Source organism: Pelodiscus sinensis, chromosome 32 (assembly GCF_052426305.1).
Source record: "Pelodiscus sinensis isolate ZL-2025 chromosome 32, ASM5242630v1, whole genome shotgun sequence".
NCBI lineage: Eukaryota > Metazoa > Chordata > Testudines > Trionychidae > Pelodiscus > Pelodiscus sinensis.
The window spans coordinates 765,044-791,960 of NC_143083.1; the positions used below are offsets into that span (position 1 = coordinate 765,044).

Sequence of the window (26,917 nt, forward strand, 5' to 3'; positions counted from 1 at the left end):
CTCCTCAACTCCTTTCTGGATCAGGAGGCGCACCTCTGCAATTACACCAGGACATTTCAGATTTTAGCAACTGAAATAACATTCCCAAATTTTAAAATCTTGACTGAATTTGACCAAAATGGAGCATGAATTTGGTAGGATCTACTTTATGCATGTCATTGTAGCCATGTCGGTCCAAGAAAATATGTAATCTTACCTACTTTATCCAAATAGACTGAGTAACTCAATGACACAGTAATTTAATTAAATCAACTAGTATTTATTTATAAGTTGTACATAGATTTCCCCAAACATCACATCCTTGTTCCTTTTCACTTTCTCTCTTGCTTGGGTTCATTCTGTGGATATGATGCCATTACAAAGAGCTGCACTGACAGTTCTGGAGAGCCCTCGTTTCACAGCAGGGGCATCAGCCACAGAAGTTTCACAAATATAGCTCTGCCCCATGGGCATGGCTCTTTGCTGTGGCTTTTCTAGAGAGGTGGCCAACAGAGGGGCTGATCAGTCCCAGATGTGAGTGGGATTTGACAACCATTCTAGTACAGGTAGGGGAGGGAATACATACAACTAGATTACTAACTTTTGTTGTGGTGCTTCACAAATCCTTCATGTGTTTATTTTCTCTGAAGCAACTGGCATTGGCCCCTGACAGAAAACAGGATACTGAACTAGATGGACCTTTGGTGTGACCCAGTATGGCCGTTCTTATGTTCTTCTTTGCAGACATGGCTACAGAAAGAGAGATCCTGCTTGAGGCAGCATACCCTGAAATCCAGGCCTTCTGTCAGAAGCACAGCTTAATGTTTGAGGTAAACTATTTTACTTTTTAGTTTAGTAACCGTATGAATTCTTAGTGGTTACTTGACTATTCTATAGTCCCTGGGGGAGGAGCTGGCAGCCAGTGCAATCTGGTCCCACTTCTGGGGAGCCTCCACCACAGCAGCGTGGAGTGCCAAGCAAGAGCCAGTCTGTGAGGTGAGCCAGTTTAAAAACCAACTCCCCGTGCAGAATGGCTGCCTGCCTGGGCTCTCTGTCCACAGACAGGAGCTGCTGCCTTTTCCGAAAGATCCCTTCTTTCTTATTTTAAGAGGAATAAGGGATCTTTCGGAAAAGGCTTTATTTTCCGAAAGATCCGTGTCTAGACTGGCGCTTTTTTCCGGCAAAGCTCCGAACCGGGAAAAGCGGCAGCCATGTTTATGCAAATGAAGCAGGGGGGATTTAAATCCCCGCTTCGTTTGCAATTGCGATGTGTCTAATTTGCATCCCTTTTACAGAAAAGGGATGCAGTCTAGACACAGCCAGTGAGTGCAGAAAAGGGGCAACCCCTGCTACCAGCCTGTGCCAGGCCCCCCGGGAATCCCCCAGCTGGCATTGCACACAGGAGGAAGCTCTGGCAAGGGGATGGGGCACTCTAGTTCACCCATCTTATTATTTAGACTTTTAGCATTTGTGTACAAGCACTTTAAAAACTTGTCTCTGTTTATTTGTCTGCCCTTTTCTAGTGTGTCAGATTATTTTTATGTGAATGTTTCTCATCTGATCTGGCCCATACTTTATCCTCTTCCATTCTCTCTTAGGGTATGTCTACACTACCCCGCTAGTTCGAACTAGCGGGGTAATGTATGCATACCGCACTTGCTAATGAAGCCCGGGATTTGAATTTCCCGGGCTTCATTAGCATAAGCGGGGAGCCGCCATTTTTAAATCCCCGCTGCTTCGAACCCCGTGTAGCGCGGCTACACGGGGCTCGAACTAGGTAGTTCGGACTAGGGTCCTATTCCGAACTACCGGTACTCCTCGTGAAACGAGGTGTACCGGTAGTTCGGAATAGGCACCCTAGTCCGAACTACCTAGTTCGAGCCCCGTGCAGCCGCGCTACACGGGGTTCGAAGCAGCGGGGATTTAAAAATGGCGGCTCCCCGCTTATGCTAATGAAGCCCGGGAAATTCAAATCCCGGGCTTCATTAGCAAGTGCGGTATGCATACATTACCCCGCTAGTTCGAACTAGCGGGGTAGTGTAGACATACCCTTACTGACTAAAACCTAGAGAATCTCTATCAATAGACTCTCCTCTAAGAGACGTCTCTGTCCGATCCACATGCTCCTCTGCACCAATCGGCTTTCCCCCATCTCTTAGTTTAAAAACTGCAACCTTTTTAATATTAAGTGTCAGCAGTCTGGATCCACTTTGGTTTAGGTGGAGTCCATTCTTCCTGTATAAGCTCCCCCTATCCCAAAGGTTTCCCCAATTCCTTATAAATCTAACTCCCTCCTCCCTACACCATCATCTCTTCCACACATTGAGACTCTGAAGCTCTGCCTGCCCAGCTGGCCCTGAGCATGGAACTGGAAGCATTTCTGAGAATGCCACCATAGAGGCAGCAGTATATAAATATTGTAAGAAACATCCCTCAGATTAACAAGTTTCCTCGACTGGAACAAAACTGTATGAGTCACATGCCAAGTTGCTGTGCCTATGGTTCAAATTCCCAAATTTGCGCTTCTTTATGGGTATCCCTGGCAAGAAATTACATGCTTCTATACCTCTCCCAAGTTTCTAGTCATTACATCACATGGGCCTGGTTGATTTATGAAATTAAAGCAATGGGGCAGCTTTGTCCTTCCATATCACTGCCATTTTCTGATGATGTGAATTATTCTCTTTGTGCTCGCTGTGAAGCTTGTGCTTTTTTGCTGTTCTGCAGGTAATTGACTTGAGATGGGGTGTTTGTGACGTTATAGACATTGATCACATGAGCACACAACTCTGTCTGGAGGAGATTGAATCCTGCCAGGAACTGTCAGTGGGTCCCAGTTTTATCGTAAGTACAAAAGGTGAATACTTAGACCCCACTATCAAGGAAGATATATGGGGTTGGCCATACATCCATAACTTACTGAGCTCATGTGGAAGTGCAGGAGTATTTTAGCAACACAGAGTATGGCTACACTTTTTGGGGGGGGGGGGGGTTTGAAGAAGGTATGCAAATTGTGCTTGCATTTGCATATCTTCTTCTGTTTTTTTTTCTGGAAGAGGATTTTCCGATATTTGGCCCATCTACACAGGGCTAAATGTCGAAAAAACCCCTCTTTTGGAAGCCCCCTTATTCCTCGTAAAATGAGGTGTACAGGGGGCTTTCGAAAGAGAGTTTATTTCTTACATTTGGCCCCATGAAGACAGGCCAAATATTGGAAAATCCTCTTCCGGAAAAAAAAAAGAAAGAAGATATGCAAATGCGAGCACAATTTGCATACCTTCTTCAAACCCTCCCCCTTCTCCCAGTGTAGCCATACCCACAGAGAGATGATCAGGGTGCTTGTCATTACTTGGGGGGAAAAGGCTTCAGAAGTCTTTCACCAGGTGGGGTTTGCTCCCAAAGGTACATACATGGCACATGTCAAGGCCAGCTCTGAAGACGTGGGCTGTTTTGGGGAGCAGAACTACAGCATTGGAGATAATGGGCTGTAGGGAAGAGGACTGCATTAGCCAGAGCTAGGAGTCAGACAGAGGGGGATGGACATGCCATCGATCACTTCAAGAGCTCTCTCCCCTGCACAGCACCTCAGACTCTGGGGGTACGTCTACACTTGCTCCCTAGTTCGAAATAGGGATGCAAATGTAGGTGACAGAAATTGCTAATGAAGTGGGGATTTAAATATCTCGTGCTTCATTAACATGATCTCGCCGGCACGTTACTCCGCTCAACAGCTGTTTCTAAAGTGAAAGTGCGCACCGGGACGCGTTAGTTTGAACCAAACCCCTTAGTTCAAACTAACATTGCTCCTCAAAAAATAAGGACAGAACAGAGAGACGTGCACTAGCAAGATCCCCATCCTGGTAAGGGCATGGCCCTGGGGAGGACCCTGCTCTGGTGAGACCTGCAGGCAAGTAAATAAGTCATTAGGCAGTTGTGTGAGGTGCATCTGATTTCCCAAAGAGTCTCCTGTCTTCAAAGCCAGCCAGGTCTCAGAGAGAGTCAATTAGAACCTCAGCACGAGGTTACTGTGTGTGCCCTAGAGGAGCGTGCTCAGTGCTCTGCTCTGACAGTTCAGACGCTCCCTTTCGCTGCTCTATGTTGTACTCTACGGATGCCCCTAGTGACAGTCAGGTAATTTCATAACCGAGCAGCCATGTCCAGACTGCTTCCCGCTATGGGTCTGGCTCCCCAGTCCTCAGCCTGAGGCCCAATCCATCGGTCAGAGTCTTAGGCACAGTCCAGCTCTCAGGGCCACAGCTCCCAGTTCCCCAGCTCCCAGGCACAAGCCTCGTGCTGCTCTCAGGGCCTCAGGCCTTCATTTCTGCTTACCTCGGAGAATGGGGTTCCCCCATTTGCCTGCAGATAATGATGCTGGTGAGCATGATGTTTTTTTCTGGTTTCTCCACTGCAGGGGCTGCTTGGAAATCACTATGGACACAGACCCATCCCCCGTCTTATTGAAGAGGAGGAGTTTGAGGCCCTGATTGCACAGCTGACAGGGGACCCCACTGCCACACATCTCCTGACATTTTGGTACTGGAAGGATGAGAACGCCATTCCTTCCATGTATGTCCTGCAGCCAATTACTGACCACCTGCCCCACAGCCACCCTGCTGCCAACCAGGCTCAGCACCAGGAGAATGTGGAGGTCTGGAGGAGCATGGAGAAAGACTTGGCCTCGGCACTGCGCCTGGCAGCCTGGAAAGCAGAGAAGCAGGGACTCATCAGCCATGAGCAAAGGCATCGCTATAACAAATCAGGTGAGCCCCAAACTGAGACAATGGCCATGGCCAAGCAGGACGCTCCCCCTGCACCCTGGCTTTGCCTTCTTTCAAGAGAAGATGGGCCTTTAACTTCATTTTGAGTCACCATTAGGTTGTGGTGAGGGTGGGGGGCAATGTGCTAGCTCGCTAGCTGCTCTTAAGGTGCAGTGTGAGTGGCCAGGAGTGTGCTGGGCTGCTTTAGGGTCCGGCTTCTCCTTTGCTCTTTGTAGGACATGAATGTTCTTCACCTCTCCCTACTTTTGTAGAAACAGAGTGGGAGATTGAACACGGCCTCCTCAATACCCAAGAGACTGATGTGGCTGCTTCCATATTCCTCAGAGAGGTTGAGGGCCTTGACAAACACTTGCTGGAAGAGACAAGCACACAGCCGGTGGATACAGAGGAAAACGGCAGCCTGGACAATGAAGCCCAACAGCTTCTCTGCAGCCTCAAGGCAAAAATTGCAAGCCATTACCCCCAGCACCTCAAAGTGCACACAGTCCCACGGAATGTATACCCTGGGAATCCCCAAAACAAGGGGTATACCAAGTACCTGAATGAGCTGTGTGAACAATTCATTACTGCCACCAATCACCAGATCCTGGAAAGTCTCCGATACCGAGGGAAAGGCAGCGAGGAGCCAGAGGGGTTTTTGCAGGAGTTGAGCCACCACATGAAGCTGTGCTTGGAGAGCTGCAGAGTGTTCTGTGGGAGGCAGGACTTACTGGATAACATTTTACAAAGCATCAGACAGAGTGATGAGCAGGTCCACACACCCCTCACTCTCTATGGGCTTCCAGGCTGTGGAAAGACAGCCCTGATGTGTAAACTGTCTGAGCAAGTGCGGACTCTCCTGGGGCAGGAGACTGTAGTGGTAATTCGCCAGTTGGGGACATCCCAGCTTAGCTCTGCAATTCATAGCCTACTAAGGGACATTTGTTTCCAGGTGTGTTTAGCATTTGGCTTGCCACCTCTTCCTGTCCAGGCTACACAGGCTTGCAGTGATTTAATCCTGTTTTTCCATAACCTCCTCCTCACTGTCTCTCACTTTGGTAGGCAGTCACTGGTGTTGTTCTTTGACTCTGTGGACCAGCTAAGCCCTACTGACGGTGCCCACAGACTCTGCTGGCTGCCTAAAGACTGTCCCCCAAAGGTTCACATCGTTATCTCCACTTCCCCAGCAGAGCATGGGATTCTGGAAACTCTCCGAGAGACCATGTCTGCGCCTGAGGCCTACTTTGAAGTGGGTCCATTATCCAGAGAGGAAGGTGGGAAGATGTTGGAGGTGCTGCTGGCATCAGTGAGACGGAAGCTAAGCCCAGCTCAGCAGACTGTTCTCCAGCACAGCTTCCCTCAGGGTGGGCATGCCCTGCTATTGAAGATAGTCTTCAATGAGGCCAGGAGATGGGCATCCTACACTCTGCCCTCAGCACTGACAATTGCTACCACAGCCCAGGAAGCCATGCACCATCTGTGCAGACGGCTGGAAAAGCTGCATGGCATGGTCTTGGTGGCACATATGCTGGGCTATATTGCCTCCTCACGGTAAGTGCTACCATTCCTTCTCTGGGAGCATTCTGCACCATCTGACTGCTCCTTCGTGCGGGGAAATCTCAATAACTAAACAAAAGCTCTAAGCTTCTTCAGCTTGTGAATGTGCATTTGGTAAGCACAAGCTTCTTTCTCTCACTTGCCATGATGGCTCTATCTGGCCTCTGGTGTCCAGTGCTCCTCTCAGCTAAGACTGCCTTGCCCAGAGATGGAGTCCCTGTGAACAGCAGCTTGGTGGATTTCCTGGTGGGATGGTTGTTTGGAGCCAGCTGGAGAATGGAGATATGCTGAGAGAGGTGTAAATACACTGCTCACTCTGCTAATGCACACAGTGGGAAGGAGAGGGCTAATGTCTCCCACTGTCATTTCCCAAATCAGGAATGGGCTATCAGATGCAGAGCTGAAGGATATCTTGTCCCTGGATGACGAAGTTCTCTCTGAGATTTACCAGCACTGCTCTCCTCCATGTAAAACCATCCTGCGCTTTCCTCCTCTGCTGTGGGCGCGACTGCGCCGTGACATTGGAGAGTGCTTGGCAGAGAGGCAGGCAGACGGCTTTACACTTCTTGGCCTTGCTCACAGGTACTGCAGGGACACAGGATGCGGAAACATAAACACCTGCGTGAGGGATGTCCCCTTGCTGGCTGTGTGGGGTTCCAGCTTAGGATCCCTGTCTCAGCTCTACTGTCCATTCCCATCAGCGCTGAGGCTCATGGGAACCCTGCTCCCTTGATCCCTATCTCAGTGTCTCTGCTATTTCTTTCCTCTCTCAGACAGTTCACTGAAGTGGTAAAGAATCGTTATCTACTGGCCCAAGACCAAACCAAGCGTCACTTGCTCCTAGCAGATTTCTTCAGGGGGACTTGGAGCTGGGGCGTGAAGAAGCCTCTTACGCTACCACTTCTTGGCAAATCTCTGAATGCTGACAGGAAGGTGAGACACCTCAGCAAGCATTCTTGGTACTTCAGTGTTTCCTCTAATATTTTCCATCCATATGTGGAATAAATTTATGTACATCACCAGTAGAAACAAAAATCCTAGCTGTGGGTGCTCTGGTAATCAGCTGGGCAGTATCAGAATCTCTCCTGAGCAGCTGCACAAGTGCCCAGCTTTCCGGGAACACTGCTCCCACGGTCTTGAACAAAGGGCCTGCACTCTCCCACTGCAGGGCAGGCGGTGGGACCAGTGAGTACTGAGATTTAGGACAGAATATTGGTGGGTGGCTTTTGTTTTATCTACACCCCTTTGTCTATCATTGATAACCCCACTTAACAGGGAATAGGCCTGTATCAGCTTTCCTGATGGCTCTGCTATGCCCCTGGTGCAGTATTGCTGCAAGTGGCATGTCACTCAGGCTGTGGCATGGAAGTCACACCATGACTTGTGTGACAAAGTCAGGCCAGGGAGCTGCTGCAGAGAGGGGAAAAGGCAGCCCAAAAAGGGAAAAACCCTGTGGCTGTGTCTAGACTGGCATGATTTTCCACAAATGCTTTTAATGGAAACATTTTTCTGTTAAAAGCATTTGCGGAAAAGAGCATCTAGATTGGCATGGACGCTTTTCCGCAAAAGCACTTTTTGCGGAAAAGCGTCCGTGCAAATCTAGACGCGCTTTTGAGCAAGAAAGCCCCGATTGCCATTTTCACCATCGGGGCTTTTTTGTGCAAAACAGTTTTTAACTGTCTACAAAGGGCTTTTGCCTGAACGGGAACATCAAAGCATTTGCGCAAGAAGCACTGATTTCGGACAGTAGAACGTCAGTGTTTTTGTGCAAAATCAAGCAGCCGGTGTAGACAGCTGGCAAGTTTTTGCGCAAAAGCAAGTGCTTTTGCGGAAAAACTTGCCAGTTTAGATGCAGCCTGTGAGAGAAGCAGAGAATTGCAGCCCAATTAGATGCAGCTGGGAGGGAGCTGGCTCAGGCTAATTGGGGCCGGCTGACTTCTCTGCTGTCTGTCTAAAGGCCTTTAAAAGCCTCAGCAGGCGAAAGGAAGGTGGTGGAAAGGCAGAGAGGAAGAAACTGGAGAGAATAATTTTGACCAGCATTAGGTAAAGGCAGCTAAGGAGGGAGCCTGTGGGCACCTGGCCTGGGCTCCCTACCGTTGAGACTTGCTGCAAAACCCCTAACTTGGGGGGCTAAGGGGAGGAGGCCTACCCAGTGGTGGCTTGGGGAAGAAGGGCCCTTGCCACACTTGATACAGCACTGAAGCATTTTTAAAATTAATCTGCTATGTGTATCTCATCTGGGTACTGCCTCATCATCTTCTGCTTTTCCCTTTCTCAGGTAGCACCTCAGCCACTCTGGTTCTCTGGTACCACTGCAAATCGGAGGAAGCTGAGTGAACTGCCTTTTCACTTACTCAATGCTGGGAGAATTGAGGAGCTAAAGCAAGATGTACTCGGTAAGGGCCAGGGACAAAGTGCAACAGGGAACATGCTTCATTCCTGCAGCTGCATGCAAGGGAGGTGCAGGATCACAATTCATGTTACATTTCTCTACTGAAAGCACTGGGACCTGACAACTGCATCAACAGTCAAACTGAGAGGGAAACCTTTTAAACAGAAAAATACATTCTCCTCACAAGCTGTTACTCCCACACATTTCAGAGTCCCCATCATTTGCACTCCAATCATGAGGAGAAATAAAAATCCATGCTCCTGCTCTTTCCTAGGCTCAGAAAGAAATAGGAGAGTGGTCCTGTGGCCTCTCCACCATCACCAGGAGAAGAGTATTCTTTGCTCTGATGGTCAGTACTTTTTTCTGCAGGGAATATGAACTGGATCATCTGTAAAATTGTTGCCACTGGAATTCAGGGCATTGTCAATGACTTTGCTATGTGCAATGAACGTATTAACTGCCCAGAGCTGCATCTTGTGCAAGACACCCTTCTCCTTTTGAAACCAGCACTTGCTTATATAGATGGTGATATAGGTAAGTGCCAATTCTAGTCCATGTTTGGACTGCAGCTAGGCATGGGTAGATCCTCTCTGGGGCAGGGTTAGAACATTTGCTCCCTAGAGAAAGTTTCTTCCTGGGAAATTGCAACTAATATAGGTGACTTGTGGTAGCACTCAAGAATTGCACCCTCCCAGATGCCTGCTGAAATCTTAATTGTTAGATGGGGAGCCTTCTCGTGCCCCCTCCTAGGTCTGCGGTCACCAGCCCAGCTATCGCGATTGACTGGTTGATGGGGAGGGAAGGCATGACCAATCAATTGTGAGGTGACCCAGCCTCCCTGTCATTCTCCCCCACTCCAAGGAGGAGCCCACACTGGCACTACCTCCTGTGAAAATGGAGGTAGTGCCAGCTTCCTGTGGTGTGGAGGGGAAGTCCCCTAGCTGTACACCAGAGCTGGCATATCAGGAAGCATGTGGGCTCCTCTTCCCCTCCCCCAAATAGCCAGTGTGTGTCCTGAAATACCAGGGGCTTCCTTCCCCCTGCTGCCTTCCTGTGGGGGGGGGGGGGGAGTAGGAGTCCAGGGATCACACCAGCTCCAACTTCTCAGGAAGCACATACTCTTCCTCTGCTCCCCACAGTAGCATGCCCTTCCTATGTGCTTCCTGAGAAGTTGGAGCTGGTGTGATCCCGGGACTCCTACTCCCCATGCATGCAAGCAGGAAGCATGGGGAAAGAAGTCCCCGGTGACGTGACAGACCCAGCTTTTCAGGAAGCGCGCTGGCTGTTTGGGGAGGAGGGGAACAGTGCACGTGCTTCCTGGACCTGGCACACAGCTGTCAGACCCCCAGGTACTGGTGGAGCTGTTCCTGTCCCCCTCCCTCACCCAGACCCCCACAAGTACCCTGGCTAGACTCCCACCTATACACTGCCCAGGCCCCCACCAGCACCCTGATCCTGCCCCCACCCAGGGCCCTACCAGCACCCTGCTCCTGTCCCCTGCCAGCCCCCCCCCCACCAACACCCAGCCCAGACACCCACCAGCACCCAGCCTCTCCCTCCTGGTCAGATACCTACCCCCAGCTTACTCCTGGACCTTGTTTTCCACACAGATTCTGCATCCCATCCCTCTCCCACTCACCGGCAGCCTCGTCCCGCACATTGGATCCCTCATTTTTTGGCCCCAACTCAGAGTGTAGAGGGGCCCACAAATTCTACTACCCTGCAACCCCAGAAGAGTTAATCTGGCCTTAGGCCTTGAACCTCAGTCCTACCTAACCTCCCCCTGGGGGACTTGGGTGCCAGGGGAGGGAGGTGTCTCAGTTGGGGCCACATCAGTGAGGCTTGGAGGGTTTTTTTTTTCATCTCACTTGTGTGGTCCCTGATTCCCCCCCTGCCCCCCCGTGGGTCAGTGATCCTGACCCAAAACAGGTTCCCCGCCTCTCCCATAAATAGACAATTCTGAAATATTTGTGTTGGAAATAATATTTTATTTAAAAATAAAGCCTGGCCAACTAGCCCCCAGTTGTGGCCAAGCCCCCATCTGGCATCATTACCCCCCTGTATTCCCATACACCTCAACCTTGAGCCCATCATACACCTTAGCCCCCTGTCCTAAGCCTCTCACATCCCCAGTTTTCTGCCACACTACTGCACCATCCACATGCTGCAAATCTGTGTCCTGAGCTCATCATACTCACAGCCCCCCTGCCCTGAGCCCTTCATATACCCCAACCTGAACTCCTGCACCCTCACATCCACAAGCCTGTGGCTTGCTCAACTCCCCAACCCTCCACCTGACCCCAACACTCTCCTGAAGCCCCCTCCTTGAGCCAGCAGCCCCTTCTCTACCTCCTCCTGCACTCAAATTCCCTCCCAGAGCATGCACCTTTTACCCCTTCCCACACCCAAATCCCTCATTCCCATCCCAGAGCCCACATTTCTGATCTCAACCCAGTGAGAGTAAGGAAGAGCTGGGGCCAGCAAGTGATGGAGAGAAGGGAATGGAGAGGGTGGGGCCTCAAGAAATGGGTGGGGGTTTTGTAGAAGGATGGGGTAGATGCTGGCTTTCCCTGACATTTAAAAAGGTGATCTTGGGTGTAGAAAGGTTGGATACCACTGCTCTAGATAGTCTTCCGTGCACCCACTGCCTCCACAGGCACCAGTTTCCTATAGGAATCTCTGGATCTCTGTGGAAGAACCTGCAATTTTCTTTTTTGGAAAGTTTTTATAGCTTTCACCAACAGGCATTTTGTTTATTAGAACAGAGTAATTCGCCCCAAATCCAGAGGGTCCTTCCTTTCACTCCCTTCACTATCAGCATTGACTAGCCACTTGGAACCCCTGTTACTATTAAAGAGAGAGAATCACAATTCCCGTCGCCCCCTGCAATGGAAATTCTCCAATACCCAGTTAAATCTGTCCAAGTTTTTATACTGCATCTATCCCTGAAATATCTGAGTACCTAACCAAAGAAGGGTAAACTCACATGAGATTATTATAAACTGGTAGTCTATGCACTTTATTCCATCCTGAATGACTGCAGTGGCCTCTCACAGACATGCTCGGAGCCTTTTTAAAATTACTTTTATCTTTCCCTCTTAGGAATGAGTATTATATACACTGAGGTGCTGGCCAGACTGTATGATTTCATGCTTCCCTATCCTGACCTAATTGGAAAGCTGTGCCAGCAGTGTATGAGCTGGCTCAATGCCTGTCCCCATCCTGTTCTTATCCCGCTGTGTGGATTCCTCCAGCCACCTGGTGGGCTTCTTAAGATGACACTCACTGGATTTCTAAAAGGTAAGGCCTTTGCTCAGGGCAAGGGAGTGGACAGAAATCTGTCCCCTTAAGGAGACCAGAAGCATAGGAGATGGTCCATCGTCTGAGGCACACTTTGTCCCACAGTATCTCTGACATTTGTTATGTGCAGAAGCTTCAGGAGGTAGTCGAGTGGTGAGAGTGGGTTTACTTTACAGATTTGTGATTCTGTGACTCATCTGGCAGCAGAATGGTGCCTATTACTAACACCAGACCTCAGAAAGGGAGCCTGGAAGGTGCTGCAAGCAACTCTGACTGGCATTAGAATTCAAACTAACCTGTAAGATAACACATGATTTTGGATGTGTGGTCCCTGACCTGTTTCTGAGTATAAGGACCAGTGATGGCCTCGTTCCCCAGGAAGGGCACTAACAGTGTTGTAAATCCTGGATACTGTTCCTCCTTCTATAGGCAGAGGTGAATATTGCGCCACATAGGGCATTCAACTAAGGTCTTCTTTGCAGCACATTACAGTATGCGAGGCTTACTGATATTAGTTTAGTTGTTTCTAGTTATTAATAGGGATATAAGTGACTAGTTGACTATCCAATAGCTTATTGGATAGTCGATTAATCCCTTGACTAGTCACTTCCCCACGCCCCGTCAGAGAGCAGGGGAGGGAGCAGGAACTGGTGTATGTAAATGTGTATGTAAATTTAGAATGGTCAGAAGATAATACAGCGAGATATTATCACTCCAAAGCTTTAGGCTTTGTCTACACTAGCAGCTGGAAGGCAGCACTTCAAGGGTGCGTCTACACATCAGAGCTTAACTAGAAATAAGCTACGTAAATTGAGCTATGTCATATGTAGCTTATTTTGAAATTGGGAGCATTTACACAGCACTTATTTCGAAATAGCGCACTCTTCCTCCGACTTCCCTTACTCTTCGTACAATGAGGGTTACAGGAGTTGGAGTAAAGTAAGAAGTCCTCCAGCTTGACAGTATTTTGACATTATTTTGAAAACTGCCTGCTGCGTAGATGCAGACTAAGTTATTTCGAAACAGTGTTGCTGTGTATCCTAAGACAACAGTTTTGGCATGGCACCAGAGGTGGGAGTCCGCTCTCCCAGAGCACATTTACACTACCAGATAAAGTTAAATCTAACATGTCAATTTCTGGGCACTCAATTTTGAGAAGGTGAATGTCCATGTCCTCACTAAGGAGAATCATAGAACCATAGAGCTGGAAGAGACCTCAGAAGGCCATCAAGTCCAGCCCCCTGCTCTAGGCAGGACCAATCCCAACTAAATCAACCCAGCCAGGGCTTTGTCAAGTCGAAACTTAAAAATCTCTAGGGATGGAGACTCCACTACTTCCCTAGGTAACCCATTCCAGTGCTTCACCACCCTCCTAGTGAAATAGTTTTTCCTAATATCCAACCTGGACCTCTCCCACCACAACTTTAGACCATTGCTCCTTGTTCTGCCATCTGTCACTACTGAGAACAGCCTCTCTCCATCCTCTTTGGAACCTCCCTTCAGGAAGTTGAAGGCTGCTATCAAATCCCCCCTCACTCTTTGCTTCTGCAAACTAAACAGACCCAACTCTCTCAGCCTCTCCTCGTAGGTCACATGCTCCAGCCCCTAATAATTTTTGTTGCCCTCTGCTGGACACTCTCCAATGTGTCCACATCCTTTTTGTAGTGGGGGGGCCCAGAACTGGACACACTACTCCAGATGTGGCCTCACAAGAGCCAAATAAAGGGGAATAATCACATCTCTGGATCTGCTGGCAGTGCTCCTCCTAATGCAACCTAATATGCCACTAGTCTTCTTGGCTACAAGGGCACACTGTTGACTTATATCCAGCTTCTCATCCACTGTAACCCCCAGGTCCTTTTCTGCAGAACTACTACTCAGCTGGTTGGTCCCCAGCCTGTACCAATGCTTGGGAGTCTTCTGTCCCAAGTACAGGACTCTGTACTTGTCCTTGTTGAACCTCATCAGATTTCTTGTGGCCCAATCCTCCAATTTGTCTATGTCACTCTGGACCCTATGTCTGCCCTCGAGCGTATCTACCTCTCCCCCTCGCTTAGTGTCATCTGCAAACTTGCTGAGGGTGCAATCCATCCCCTCATCCAGGTCATTAATAAAGAAGCTAAACAAAACCGGTCCTAGAACTGACTGTTTTGGGGGTCCACTTGATACTGACCACCAAAAAGACATTGAGTTGTTGATCACTACCCACTGACCCTGCTGATCTAGCCAGCTTTCTTTCTATCTTACAGTACATTTATCCAATCCATACTTCTTTAACTTGCTGGCAAGAATACTGTGGGAGACTGTATCAAAAGAGACTTGCTGTTATCACAGGTGGAAAAGGATACCACAGCAGCAGTTCTCGGAGGCTGCATCTAGACTGGCAAGTTTTTCCACAAAAACTTGCGAGCTGTCTACACTGGCCGCTTGATTTTGCGCAAAAGCACTGACGTTCTACTGTCTGAAATCAGTGCTTCTTGCGCAAATGCTTTGAAGTTCCTGTTTGGGCAAAAGCCCTTTTCCGGAAATGTTTTTGCGCAAGAGGGCCAGTGTAGACAGCTAAAAACTGTTTTGCGCAAAAAAGCCCCGATGGCGAAAATGGCGATTGGGGCTTTCTTGCGCAAAACTGTGTCTAGATTGGCACAGACGCTTTGTGTGGAAAAGCGTCCGTGCCAATCTAGACGTTCTTTTCCGCAAATGCTTTTAATGGAAAAACTTTTCCGTTAAAAGCATTTGCGGAAAATCATGCCGGTCTAGACGTAGCCTAAGTGTACATCGACACTAGCCCCCTAGATCGATCTAGGGAGGCTAATGAGGGTGACAAATTGCAAATCAAGCCCGGGATTTAAATATCCCACGCTTGATTTGCATGTTCTCGTCCGGTTGCCATTTTAGAAACTGACTAGCCCAAAGTAACTGCCTGCGTCTACATGTGGCAGTGAAACGGGATTCCAATTTAAAGCCCCTAAATCGAATTAGCTGGTAAACCTCATTGCAGGAGGAATACCAGCTAATTAGAGTTAGGGCTTTAAATCGGAATCCTGTTTCACTAACACGTGTAGACGCAGGCAGTTACTTCAGGCTAGTCAATTTCTAAAATGGCAACTGGCTAGGAACATGCAAATCAAGCACGGGATATTTAAATCCCGGGCTTGATTTGCAATTTCGGTCTCCCTCAATAGCCTCCCTAGATCGATCTAGGGGGCTAGTGTAGACGTAACCTAATTGTAACCTTTCTTCCTGCGTGTCTGCAGACTCTCCTTCCATGCATGTCTAATTACAGGTGTCACAGTGTTGGAGCTCAGTTCTGATCACAGGTTGTTGGTGGCAGGATCCCAGGATGGCACAATGGTTGTGTGGATCATGGAGGATATTGAGGTTATGCACACCTTGACTGGGCACTCTGGTGAGCCTTTTAAAGGGGGAATGGTTCCTGACATCTGATTATACTGAACAGAGAGCTTTCCTGTGTGGTGGCAACCCACAGACCTTAAAACTGAAGCTGCACCAAACATACTTTAGGGATAAATTGTCCTGTTCATTGCAACATCCCATAAACAGATCAAGTGATTGCTCATAATTAAAGTGATTTTTGAATGTGGAAACTGAGAGACATTTAATGAATTAAAACTGCCCCTTCTAATGTTGCTGTAGAATGCAATTAACTCCCTGTTGACACTCATTGAGGAATTTTTGTCATAGCATTACAAGGGCACTGACTGTGTCCACTCATTCCTGAATATAAGTAGAACCCTACCAAATTTCTGTAACCCACACACCTAGTGTGGGTCACTGACCAATGTAGTGGCACCTAAACCACAGCAACAGCTAAGATCAAAAGACCTCTACAGCAAGGGTTGAGAGTTACCTGGCTTTTAGCTCAGAGGGTAGAGGCTCTTATAGTAAGTGCCAGAGGTCCCAAGTTCAAATCTGCTTGGTGGTGGTTACATTCACACCCATGCAAAACATGTCACAGACTGTGAAATCTGGTGTCCTCCCAGTCATGTGCTTCTACTCTATACTGTACAGATTTCATGGGGGAGACCAGTGTTTCTCAATTTGGGGGTCTTGACCTGAAAAGGAGTGGCAGAGGGAACATGAGATTATTTTAGGAAGGTCACAGTATTGCCACCCTTATTTCTGTGATGCCTTTAGAACTGGGCAACTGGAGAGTGGTGGTTATAATGTTGGCCAAGTAACCAGCTCTGAAGGTAGCACCCACCAGCAGCAGCAAGAGGTAAGAGTGGCAATACCATACCAGGTCATTCTTACTTCTGTACAGCTGCTTTCAGAGCTGGGTGGCTGGATAGTGGCAGCTGCTGACTAACAATCCTGCTCTGCAGGCAGCAGCGCAAACGTAAGGGTGCCAATATCGTACCAAGCCATCTTTCTTTCTCTGCTACTGCTGGTGGTAGTTCTGCCTTCCTGGCCAGCAGCTACCATTCTTCAGCTACTCTGAAGGCAGTGCTGCCTCCAGCAACTGCAGAGATGTAAGAGTAGCAATATCACAACCCCCCTACAATAACCTTCCAATTCCCACATAACTCCTTTTTGGGATAGGACCCCTATAATTACAACACTGTGAAATTTCAGATTTTAATATCTAAAGTCATGACATTTACCATTTTAAAATCCTTAAACAGTGAAATTGACCCAAATGGACCGTGAATTTGGTAGGGCTCTAGATATAAGCATAGCAGGCTTTTCACAATTTATGGTAATTTGGGCACTCTTCCAGTTTTTGAAAACAGAGCGTTGCCTATTTTGCTAATGCTTCTCTCTGCTGCGTTATAGCTGAGGTGAGGTGTGTGAAAGTGTTTGGAAAAGGGACGTGTGCTGTCTCAGCTGCCATGGATTACACTCTACGCATCTGGAATTTAGTCTCTGGCAGACAGAAGTTTTCCATTCAGGACAGTCACTCTGGAGAACAGCATCTCTATCAGCTTCACGTGGATGAAAGGAATAGGATTGTTTATTCAGCATTAGGTGCAAAGGTATGGAACCAATAGCCATCCCATAATGCAAGGTGCACAGAGAAGACCAGAGTCTGGGCAGAAACAACAAGAAGTTACCATCAGGGAGTCATGGAGCATAGGATGGAAAGATGTGCTAGAACTATTGGCAACACCCCTGGCTTGAAGTGGTTTCCATCATATTCAGGGTTTACACCTCTGTTCAATGGCTTTCAGCATCCCTACTATAGCAATTGTTCCCACGCCACTGGATGGAAAAGCTGTCCAGTCCAAACTCCTGGGGCTAGTGCAGAATATTTCAGAGGGACATTTTCTAGTGTTTTGTCCAGTATACTTTTCAAAGTTTTAAACTATAGCGCTCCCATGCCTTCCCTATTCACTCGCTAGCACAGTGAATTCCATCTTCACCAACCATTCAAGGAACTGAAAAGAACAGTTGTTTTGAAGCTTGGATAAATTGCAATGCCTGATATACATTTTACAATTAGCTAAACCTAGTCATGTCACTCAGGGATATGAAAAATGTCATGTTCTGAGTGTCATGTTAGAGTTGAACTAATCCCCAGTGTAACTGCAGCTAGGCTGACAGAAGAATTCTGGTACTGATTCAAAATGTGTTTTGTAGAAATCAACAGAGAAAGAAAGAGCTTTTGATATAAAAAGGCTGAGCTGAAACTAACTCTGGGCCTTCTATCTGATCCAGTCAATTGAAAGGTCTGAAGGGGTGGGGGTAACTCTTGCAGAAGGATTGGAAAGACTTTGATCTACCAGGGCCCCATAAATCTGATGGACAATTGCTGGTAAGCTTTTAGTATGCATATAAGAACTTTGATTGTTTTTGTTTTCACCTTAAGAATAAATGCGCTTGCTTAGAGCTGAGACACAACATGTAACTGCTGGCAATGTGTTGTTCCTAGCCCTCAGAGAGAAAGCAAAGCACAAGTACTGGTCTTTAGGTAGACTAGCTTGCTAGGGATATCAAAGTGTGAGGCAGGGAGTTATACATCCTTTAAAAAAACTAGTTCAAAGGGAGTGGGTCAAGGATCTGTACACAGAGATGGATGATACCAGGAGACCAGGCTGTGCCCATAGAGGTCTTTAAGTCTCAGCTTGACAAAGCCCTGGCCGGGTTGATTTAGTTGGGATTGGTCCTGCCTTGGGCAGGGGGCTGGACTTGATGACTTCCTGAGGTCTCTTCCAGCTCTATGATTCACAGAGGGGGAATGGAGGTGCAGGTACTCCAAAATTGTGATAGGAAGAACCCTGTGGAAGTTCTTTCAAGGAATCCTGTTGGTTCTGTAAAATATTTTGAGGTTCCTGGAGTATGAAATTTGGGAAACTGCCAGCATCTAAATTTCAGAATCAATACATGTGAAAATATTCAGCAGTCACCTGCCAATCCTCCTTTTCACTAGGTTAATGCCTGGCACCTGGAAACAGCAGAACATATATTCCAGATCTCTGGGGAGGCCCCAGCTGCGTGGCTGTGCACTGCAGTGTTTGAACCAAGGCGAGTGGTTATGACTGTGTCTGAAGGAGGAATGCTGAGTCTGTGGGACAGCAGCACTGGAGAGCTCCAGTATAAGTGCCAGCTGTCAGAGCTACAGGAAGAAGCACCAACTTGCAGCGTTCTGATCCAGAAGCAAGGAAAGATGATAGCAGGATTTAGCAGGGGTTCCCTCTCCATGGTGTGTCTCTCTGCTTAGCTAGCTATAACATTTCAGAGATTCAAATCCAGGAAGTGCTGGTTCTGTGGGGATTCTGGATTCTCTCTTCTCTTTCAATTCACTCTGTGCTGGTGCTTGCACCTTTCATTGGTCTTTGTCATTATATACACTCCCTGATATGTTTTCACACTTCCATAATCTTTATGAGTTTCTAAGACAGACAACTGGACATGCTCTAGTATAGCATGGTGTCTTTTCTTTGCTTGCTCGTTCAGCAGCAGCAAAGTGCTATAAAACTGGATTCTGTTCCTGACTCTGAAAAACTTGCTACATGACTGAAAAAATAATTTCCCTTTTCTGTGCCTCAATTTGTCCCTGTGTAATATGAAGATAATATACTTTACTGGTATGTTATCTGTTCATAAAGCACTTTGAATTCCTTGGATAGATGATGGTAGACAAGGGTAGAATATTATTAGCAGTAAAGATATGCTGGGGAAGAGAGAGACTTTGCACCAAGGTCTCCCTGGGAAAGCATCCACTAAAGTTGAGTGAAATGAGCCAAAATACAGATCCAGGCACGATCCAAACTTGTTCTGATCTAGTTTAAAAGAGGGTTTAAAAGAGAACTAGATAAGTTCATGGAGGTTAACTCCATTCATGGCTATTAGCCAGGATGGGTAAGGAATGGTGTCCCCAGCCTCTGTTTGTCAGAGGGTGGAGATGGATGACAGGAGAGAGAGAGATTGCATGATCATTACACTCCCTCACCCTAGCATTGGCCACTGTCGGCAGACAGGATACTGGGCTGGATGGACCTTTGGTCTGACCCAGTATGGCCATTCTTATATTCTTATGTAATAAGCTGGTTCTCCAAAGGACTTTTCTCTCTTCATGCTGAAGAAAGTATGTTCACTATACCTGCAGACCTCATTCAGTGTACATCAGTACACATGGAGAACTGCACAGCATTAGGAGGCCAAACTAAGCTCTAATCACCTTAGTTTCTACCCTCCTATCATCTTCCCTCTAATCTGAGAGAGGTAATTTAGCAACCATGGTGCTGTGTCTGACTTTACCTTCTCTTTATGCAGATCTTCTCTAATGGAAACACCTTAATGGAGAAACTACCTGGAAGGGTTCGCTTTCTGGTGGTGTCAGAAGATGAGTCCCTTCTTGCTGCAGGTTAATTCTAGCCCAATTACCTAGGAAAGATTTTAGTAGAATTAGAAAAGAGGATGGCAGTACTCGCTTTAAGTGTCATACACCAAGTATCCCTTAAACAGGGGCCAAGATGTGGGTCCTTCCCCATGTGTAATATGTTCTTATTAATCTAGTATGGTCAAAAGTCTAGAAAGCAAAGGGGCGAAATCCAGCCTGTGAGGAGAGCCCACACATTGTTTATACACTATATAAGTCCTATGATGAAAAAGTAAGTGGGACTTATGTAGTGCGTAGGACTTGTGCTGGTCTCTGCCCAGGGAGAATTTCAGAGCATTTCTCAATGTACAACTTAAATAGCATGCTGGGACCAGCAGATAATAAACATGGATGGGTGTATGCAACATTTTAGAGCCTCTGAATGTTTTTTGGGAGGGTCTGACCTTGTCTGCACTATATTATCCTGAGTGCTTGCAATGTCTCCACTCCAGATCAATAAATCAGAAACTAACATTCCATTGTTTTAGGCTTTGGGGTGTATGTGCGAGTGTTCCTGACCAATTCAAAGGGATTCCACAGGTTCATAACAGCAGACCTGGAACACGAAGGTGTGGTGCACACAGCTGTTTTCTCTCCTGACAACAACATCATTGTCACAGGATCTCAGGGTGAATCTATCCTGGTAAGAGAGGAAGATTTTCAGGCAGAAATGCCTCCTGCAGATGCAGCACCAGATCTAGTAAGGTGCTGAGCAGATTCCTTAACCACTTGCCTTGTGGATGCATCTGTGGCATTTCTGCTATTGTACCATCAGAATGTCTTTGGTCTTTTCCCTTTCCTGGTTCTAGTTGCTTTTTTTCTGCTCTCTAGTTAATTCTTTTTCTGCCACTGAACAGCAAGTATAAAATCCAGAGACCGAAAGGCCAGAGAGTATTAATGGATACTACTCAAAAATTCCAAGACCCCCAGAAAACCACACTCTCCTCCCCCTGTGAGCTGGCAGCTCCTGCTGGCCCTGCTCCTGGGGTGCCAGCGTGTAACTGTAACAGAAACTGATAAGCTGATTACATATTTACGCTTTTATATCCCTAGTTTGAGGTACAGAATATTCCCTGTGGGCACCTTACCCCCTACTCCCAGAGAGCCAACAGTATATAAAGTTATAAAGTATTGCAGAGCCTGCAGTTCATCCAGATTCCTGGAAGAGGGGCCAGCAGCCAGGAGCTGGTGTACGCTGGAAGCCAGCTTATAAGACAGCTTCTGATGCGCATCAGCTCCCAGCTGCTGGCTCCATTCCAAGGAGCCAGCTGGACAGTGAGCTCTACAGTATAAAGCTTACATATAAGCTTTATACTGCAGAGCCTACAGACCATGTAACTGTTAACCACTAGGATTTTTAGGTGTTTTTTATATTTCTACCTCAGACAACATGCCTTTCCAAGAGGCTAAGGCCCTATGCTGCCCAATTGAGGTCAGCAGGATCTAACGTGGTGTCATCAGAGCAGAGCGATCAGATGGGTAGAATGCCTCAAGGTCTTTTTAAAAAGTTTATTTAAGAGAAGATCTGTCCATTTATTAACTAAACAGTCTAAGCCATTGTCACTTTCGGAACATTTTGATCTGTTTTCACTCTGTATGACACATGTGATTTCTCTTCTTTGTTTCTATGATAACGTGTCTTGTATTGTTTAACTTTGATTGTTCTACCTCGTCTCGTAGTAGGGTATGGGAAAGAGGAAAAGGTAGATTATTTAATGGTTTTATGTTTTCTTACTATTTTGATTGAATGCCACTATGTTTTTTTTTCTAATTCATTCTAGGTGTGGAGTTTATCAGAGCAGGGTTTGCTGACAGACATTCTGGATGGCATGGGAACACCGGTGACTCTCTTAGCCCTGTGTGGCGACACATTGGTATCTGCCTCCCACATGGCACCATATCTCAAAGTCTGGGACCTCACTTATGATCATAAACGCAAAACCTTAGCACGAGTCCCAGATCGCACAGGGTACATTGCAGTGTCCCATGGTGGGAACTATATCTACTTCCCTCAAGCTGGAGAGCGACATAAAATCATCATCTGGGACTCCACTGAAGGTGAACTACAATCTATAAAACACTGTGAAGAATTAAAACTTGGCATAACATGGGAATCAAAATGATTTAAAAAATGAATAATTAATCTAACAGAGACAGGCTTTGTTAGTCTTCTAGACATGCTGCCAGCACTCTATTCCCTCACTCTGTCTGAAGAGATGGATTGAGCATAGAGGGACTGCAAGTTTAGAAATTCTTTTAATCTCTTATTTGACATTATTTTTCTCTACATCATTATCTACTATATATTTTAGAGAGTCTGTTTGTTCAAGAACTCTTCCTAAATAGAAAGAACCAAAAACAGTATACAGCTTCCTCTTATCATATCTTAAAGCAAGGTAAGGGGGTTGGTTGTCCCAGGAAAATGGGATGTGCCCAGAATGGGATTGTTCCTCAGAAAACCATACACAAGAGAAAGATTCAACAGACAAAAGGAGCTCTCTGGGAGTACATGTCCCTCTGTCCAGGGCTGCCCCAGGCCAGAGCCTCCCATGTCCCAGGCACCCTTTAAGGAGGGTGGGAGATTGAAGAAAACTCGTAGTGCAGACGTAGCCTTTGAGAGAGCTTGTCTGTCCGTTCGTCCGTTCAATGGTAAAAGTGAGGACTACCCAAATTTGGGATACATTGCTTTAAGTTATGATCAGAAGAAGTTGTAAGGGTTTGGTTGTGCCAAGACAATGGGATATGACTAGAATAGAATTGCTTCTCATAAAACCAAACAAAAGAGATAGAATTACCAGTTGGGTTGGCTGGGAGAGTGCCTGTTCCCCTCCCCCTTCCGTCTGGGACTGCCCCAGACTCGAGCCGCCCACCCCCTGATTTGTACAGGAACATTGCTGGCTGTTGGCCTTTATCAGGGAGCACAGGGAAAGTGCAGAGTTTTCTGCATTCTTCACTCTGGCTGGGGAGAGTAGGGAGCAGATGAACCGAACCTAGACTTGCTCCGGCCCCAAGGAATACACCCCTCCCGACTGTGCCTGCTGGAGCTATTGCAGCCATGAAGAGGGACTTCTCACCTAGCCTCAAGCTCCTGCAATGAGAGACCAGACCGCTGAGGCAGTTCTCTTTCCCTGGGGCAGTCTGCATACTTAACTCTCATCCCCAGCCCAGAGCAATGATTTAAATGAAGAAAAAAAGTAATGGACTCAGAGGGGTAGCTATGTAACTGGAAAAACTTAAGTTAAGGACCCAAGCAATGCCAGGTAAATCTTCTAATGATGACTTAAGGGAAAAACCTAAAGGATTAGAGCTGGCATGGGGAGACCCTCACAGACATCTCTTCTCTGTTGCAGGTGCAGAGTGTGACACACTGGACACCTCTTCCCAAGTGAGCTGCCTAGAGGTGGCTGAGCAGAAGGAGCTCCTTTTCACTGGGCTGGTGTCTGGAACAGTCCTTGTGTTTCCACTCAATTCCAGGCAGGATGTGGTGTGCATCCCACCCCCAGAGTCACAGAAACAAGTCAATCACATGGCACTCAACAGGCAGGAAGAACAGCTGGCCATAGCATATGATGACTTAGTTCTTGTGCTGGATGTTAGCCCTGGAAAGCCATGTCCTGTGATTGACAAGCCCATTTACACCTTTTATACTCAGATGCCTGCTGCTGTGATCTCCAGCGTGGCTGTCCTTGCAAACTACCGTGTCCTCTATGGCATGTCAAGTGGAGACTTGTTCCTTTATGATTGCCTTCATTCCAAAATATTTCCTTTGGAAGTGCACAGATGCAAAGTCACCTGTTTAGAAACCAGCTATGGAGAACAATGGGCACTAAGTGGCTCTGAGGATTCTCTGCAGTGTCTCTGGGACTTGGCGCTTTGCCAGTGGCAACATGAAATGTGCTATTATAAGGTACTGCTCCGGTGGATGCAGTTAGAGATGAAGGATGTTAAATTGCAGTTAATTTACTAGTCAAGCTGTTGATGGAATTTCCATCAACTAGTCCATAGGCACTTCAGCATTCCTGCTTCGAAATATACAAGTCCCCAGTGGGACTCTTGTACATTTCAAAGGAGAAATGCAGAACACTGCACACAGCTTGAAGCCAGCGGGAAGTCTTGCTGACTCTGGGCGGCATGCAGGCTGCAGGCATGCCAACTTTGAAAAGTACAAGAATCCCCAGCAGGGGCTCTTGTGCATTTCAAAGCGGAAGCACACTCCTGGAGCCCCAGGTCAGCATGGGACTCGGATTCCCCCGCTGACCCTGGGCTCCATGTTGCGCTGCTCATTTGAAATGCCATGTGGAGCCTGGGTCAGGTTCTGCATGGCATTTCCCCAGAAATTCAACATTTCAAAGGGGCAGTGCCTCACAGCTGATCCTGGGATCTGCTGTGAGCACTGCTCCTTTGAACCTCGCTTCGGCTGGGCTCAGCTGTGTGGTGCTGCACTTTGAAGTCCCCTCTCTTCTCCCCCTTTGCTGCCTCTATCTGACATATCTAGGATTTTAATGCCCTCTTTAGAGACACTATCAGTGCACAGTCAACATGGGCTAATGCACTTAACATCTCTCTGGCCCAGAACCTCTCACTTTCTTGGCATCAGCTCGAGGACTTGCATATAAAGAGAGCAGGATTTTACTCAGTGAATTAGCAAAAACAGCACAGAGTGAATAGGCCAAGAGCAGTAAAAACAATACAAAACAAAAAAAGTGAAGGAAGAGTCTGAGTTAATATTTTTAGCATTTTACCTGTGCCTGACAGACCTCAGATTTCACTTGATGATGTATCCTTGAGTCAGTCTGCATCCAATGTCTGTCACTTGTAGATGTAGTTGGGTCCTGAAAGTTCACAATGGGCCTCTTCTCTGTTCTGCACAGTTGTAGATTGCTTTACATGCAAAGGACTTTTATGAGGGAAATCCTGGTTTAATTAGATATTTATCCAATTAAAAATCTGCTGAGTAGCCACTAAATTGCATAGGACTTCTTAGTCTCAACCTGCATTTAACAAGATTTTTATGGACTAACTGAAATCTGTATTCATTTTTAGCAGACTTCCTTCTTGAAAGGTATTCAGTGTGCTTGCTTCTCGAAAGATGATAAGTACTTGTACACTGCGTCATTCGATCACTCCATTACAGTTTGGGATGTTTTAAGTGGTGAGTAATTCTGGATTTATAGCAAATATAAAGGAGGCTGTACTCCTTATTGCCCATGTATATCTTTTATACTCTTTATTGCCTTTATTAAACAGAGGACCAATGTCCTTGATGTAGTTCAAAGGGAAACTAAGTCTTCACATAGACCTGTACCTGTATGGGTTTTTTAAAAAAACTTTTACATAGCAGTTTGGGTCAGACTTCCTTGATTGTATGTTTATACAGAAAACTTGGTGTACAACTCCTGGTTAAAGAGAGTTAATTGACAGGCACAGATAGGGTTACAAGTACGTATGAAGAAACACTCCCTCCCCCCCAATATCTGTCCCCCACAATAGCCTGAACAGATACCTTCTCCTTTAGTGACTTCACAATAGGATGTACCATCTCAGAGGTCAGGCAGTGGTTCTTTTGGGAGTAATATTATTACATTGACCAGTCATCATTGGCTATAGTTTCTGTCTCAGATGTATAAAGGTAATTGCAGCACTGTTTTTTAGACACTATATTATGTGATCACACTCAGTTTAGCAAATTTGCATAATCATTTTGATCTTCCTGCCCTACATGGCTGTATGAGTTGTGATTTCTTCTCATTCTTTCCCAAAGAATGCTAATGTGAGCAGGGAGATTGCAGGAAAAGGGTTGCAAAACTATGTGTTTTCCAACTTTGGTAGCAGATTTCTTGCTTTTCGGAACCTACATTTTCTATCAGTTTATATCACAATAATAAGAAAATACTGTCTGGGCAGGAACCAAATAGCCCTTTTGAGAGAGATTTTTAATCTCCTTACAGACTTGAAATGTATAACTATTCCTCTTGTACTCAGAGAAAATGCATTTGGTCCTGAACAGTTGCAAGTTGTAAGGCAAAGTGTGACTTCCTTCACCCAAATCATCAGTAAACATGGAGCAAATTACATTACTGATATAAAATTATTAACATTAGGGATGTGAAAGGTTCACTCTTAACAGGTAATGCTTACCAATTCTGGTTAACTAGTAACAGGTGCATGCAGAGCACCTTTTGTCCACAGGGAGCCCTGGTGCCCCACCTGTGCCCATGGAGAGCCCAGCCTGCCATGGACAGAGGCTGCTGTGAATTGGACGCTGCTCCAGACAGGCTGGAGCAATCTCCCACCCAGATCCTGCTTAATCGGTTCACTGATTAACTGAGATTTTTAAATCCCTAATTAGCATTAACATCAGTGACTTATTTTTCTTGAGTCCAAATTGTCCTTCTCAATAGCTCCCATTTATGGAAAATTACAAGTCCTTTCCTATGCTTCAGGGCAAGTGGCTAAGCTACAACTCCTTTTCTCTGTTCTGACCTTGGTTTCTTCCTTTTACTTTCTGGGGGTCTTTTGCAGGTAGCCTGTTGGCTGTTCAATATGCATATGCAACTGTTAACAAAATTGTGCCAACTGCAGATGGATTTGTTGCAACAACAAGACTCGGCCACATAATTCGTGAGCGGTTCCGTTGCCCACGATCCATAAGCTCACAATACAATCCACTCCACCACTTCAAGGCAACATGTGTAGTAAAATCCAGAAATAAAGAGGTTGTAAACCCAAGAGAGCAACATGATTTAGGAAAAGCCTCCAGGAACCAGATTCAAACCAGTAAACTCTCTCAAATCTGTGTAATCGTGTAAAATTGGTGAAATGTTCGAGCAGATCCAGAAAGATGCTCAGACTGTTTAGCTGGTAAATATTTTTCATTTTGTTACAGCAGTCTCGCTCTGAACAAAGAATGAAATTTTACCACTTATCCCATATCAGCTTTTGTTGTTTTCTGAAGTCTTGATCCCATTCTGAGTTTTATGGTGCAAAGTCAAGTTTGGATTTTTTTTAAAATATGTTCTAAGAACTATTATTTTAGGGAGGGTTTATTGACCATCTTCAGACTAGATGATGACTGTGGCCTTGTAATCTGTG

At 46.5% G+C, this 26,917-nt stretch overlaps 1 protein-coding gene and 1 long non-coding RNA gene across 2 annotated transcripts in view; one reads left to right on the forward strand and one right to left on the reverse strand.

The window, feature by feature from the left end:
- LOC106731982 (uncharacterized) overlaps nucleotides 1-26,917 on the reverse strand; it is a 104,326-nt gene that overhangs the window by 61,497 nt on the left and 15,912 nt on the right. The gene's annotated exons all lie outside the window — the stretch shown is intronic.
- On the forward strand, nucleotides 726-26,634 carry NWD1 (NACHT and WD repeat domain containing 1). The gene is made up of 18 exons (XM_089775018.1): nucleotides 726-809; nucleotides 2,707-2,823; nucleotides 4,391-4,739; nucleotides 5,009-6,287; nucleotides 6,672-6,875; nucleotides 7,067-7,226; nucleotides 8,572-8,689; nucleotides 9,055-9,219; nucleotides 11,788-11,985; nucleotides 15,269-15,391; nucleotides 16,780-16,979; nucleotides 18,374-18,646; nucleotides 19,720-19,810; nucleotides 20,314-20,468; nucleotides 21,607-21,883; nucleotides 23,176-23,768; nucleotides 24,869-24,977; nucleotides 26,348-26,634. The coding sequence occupies exons 1-18, from the start codon at nucleotides 726-728 to the stop codon at nucleotides 26,632-26,634; spliced, it is 4,782 nt and encodes a 1,593-aa protein (XP_089631144.1).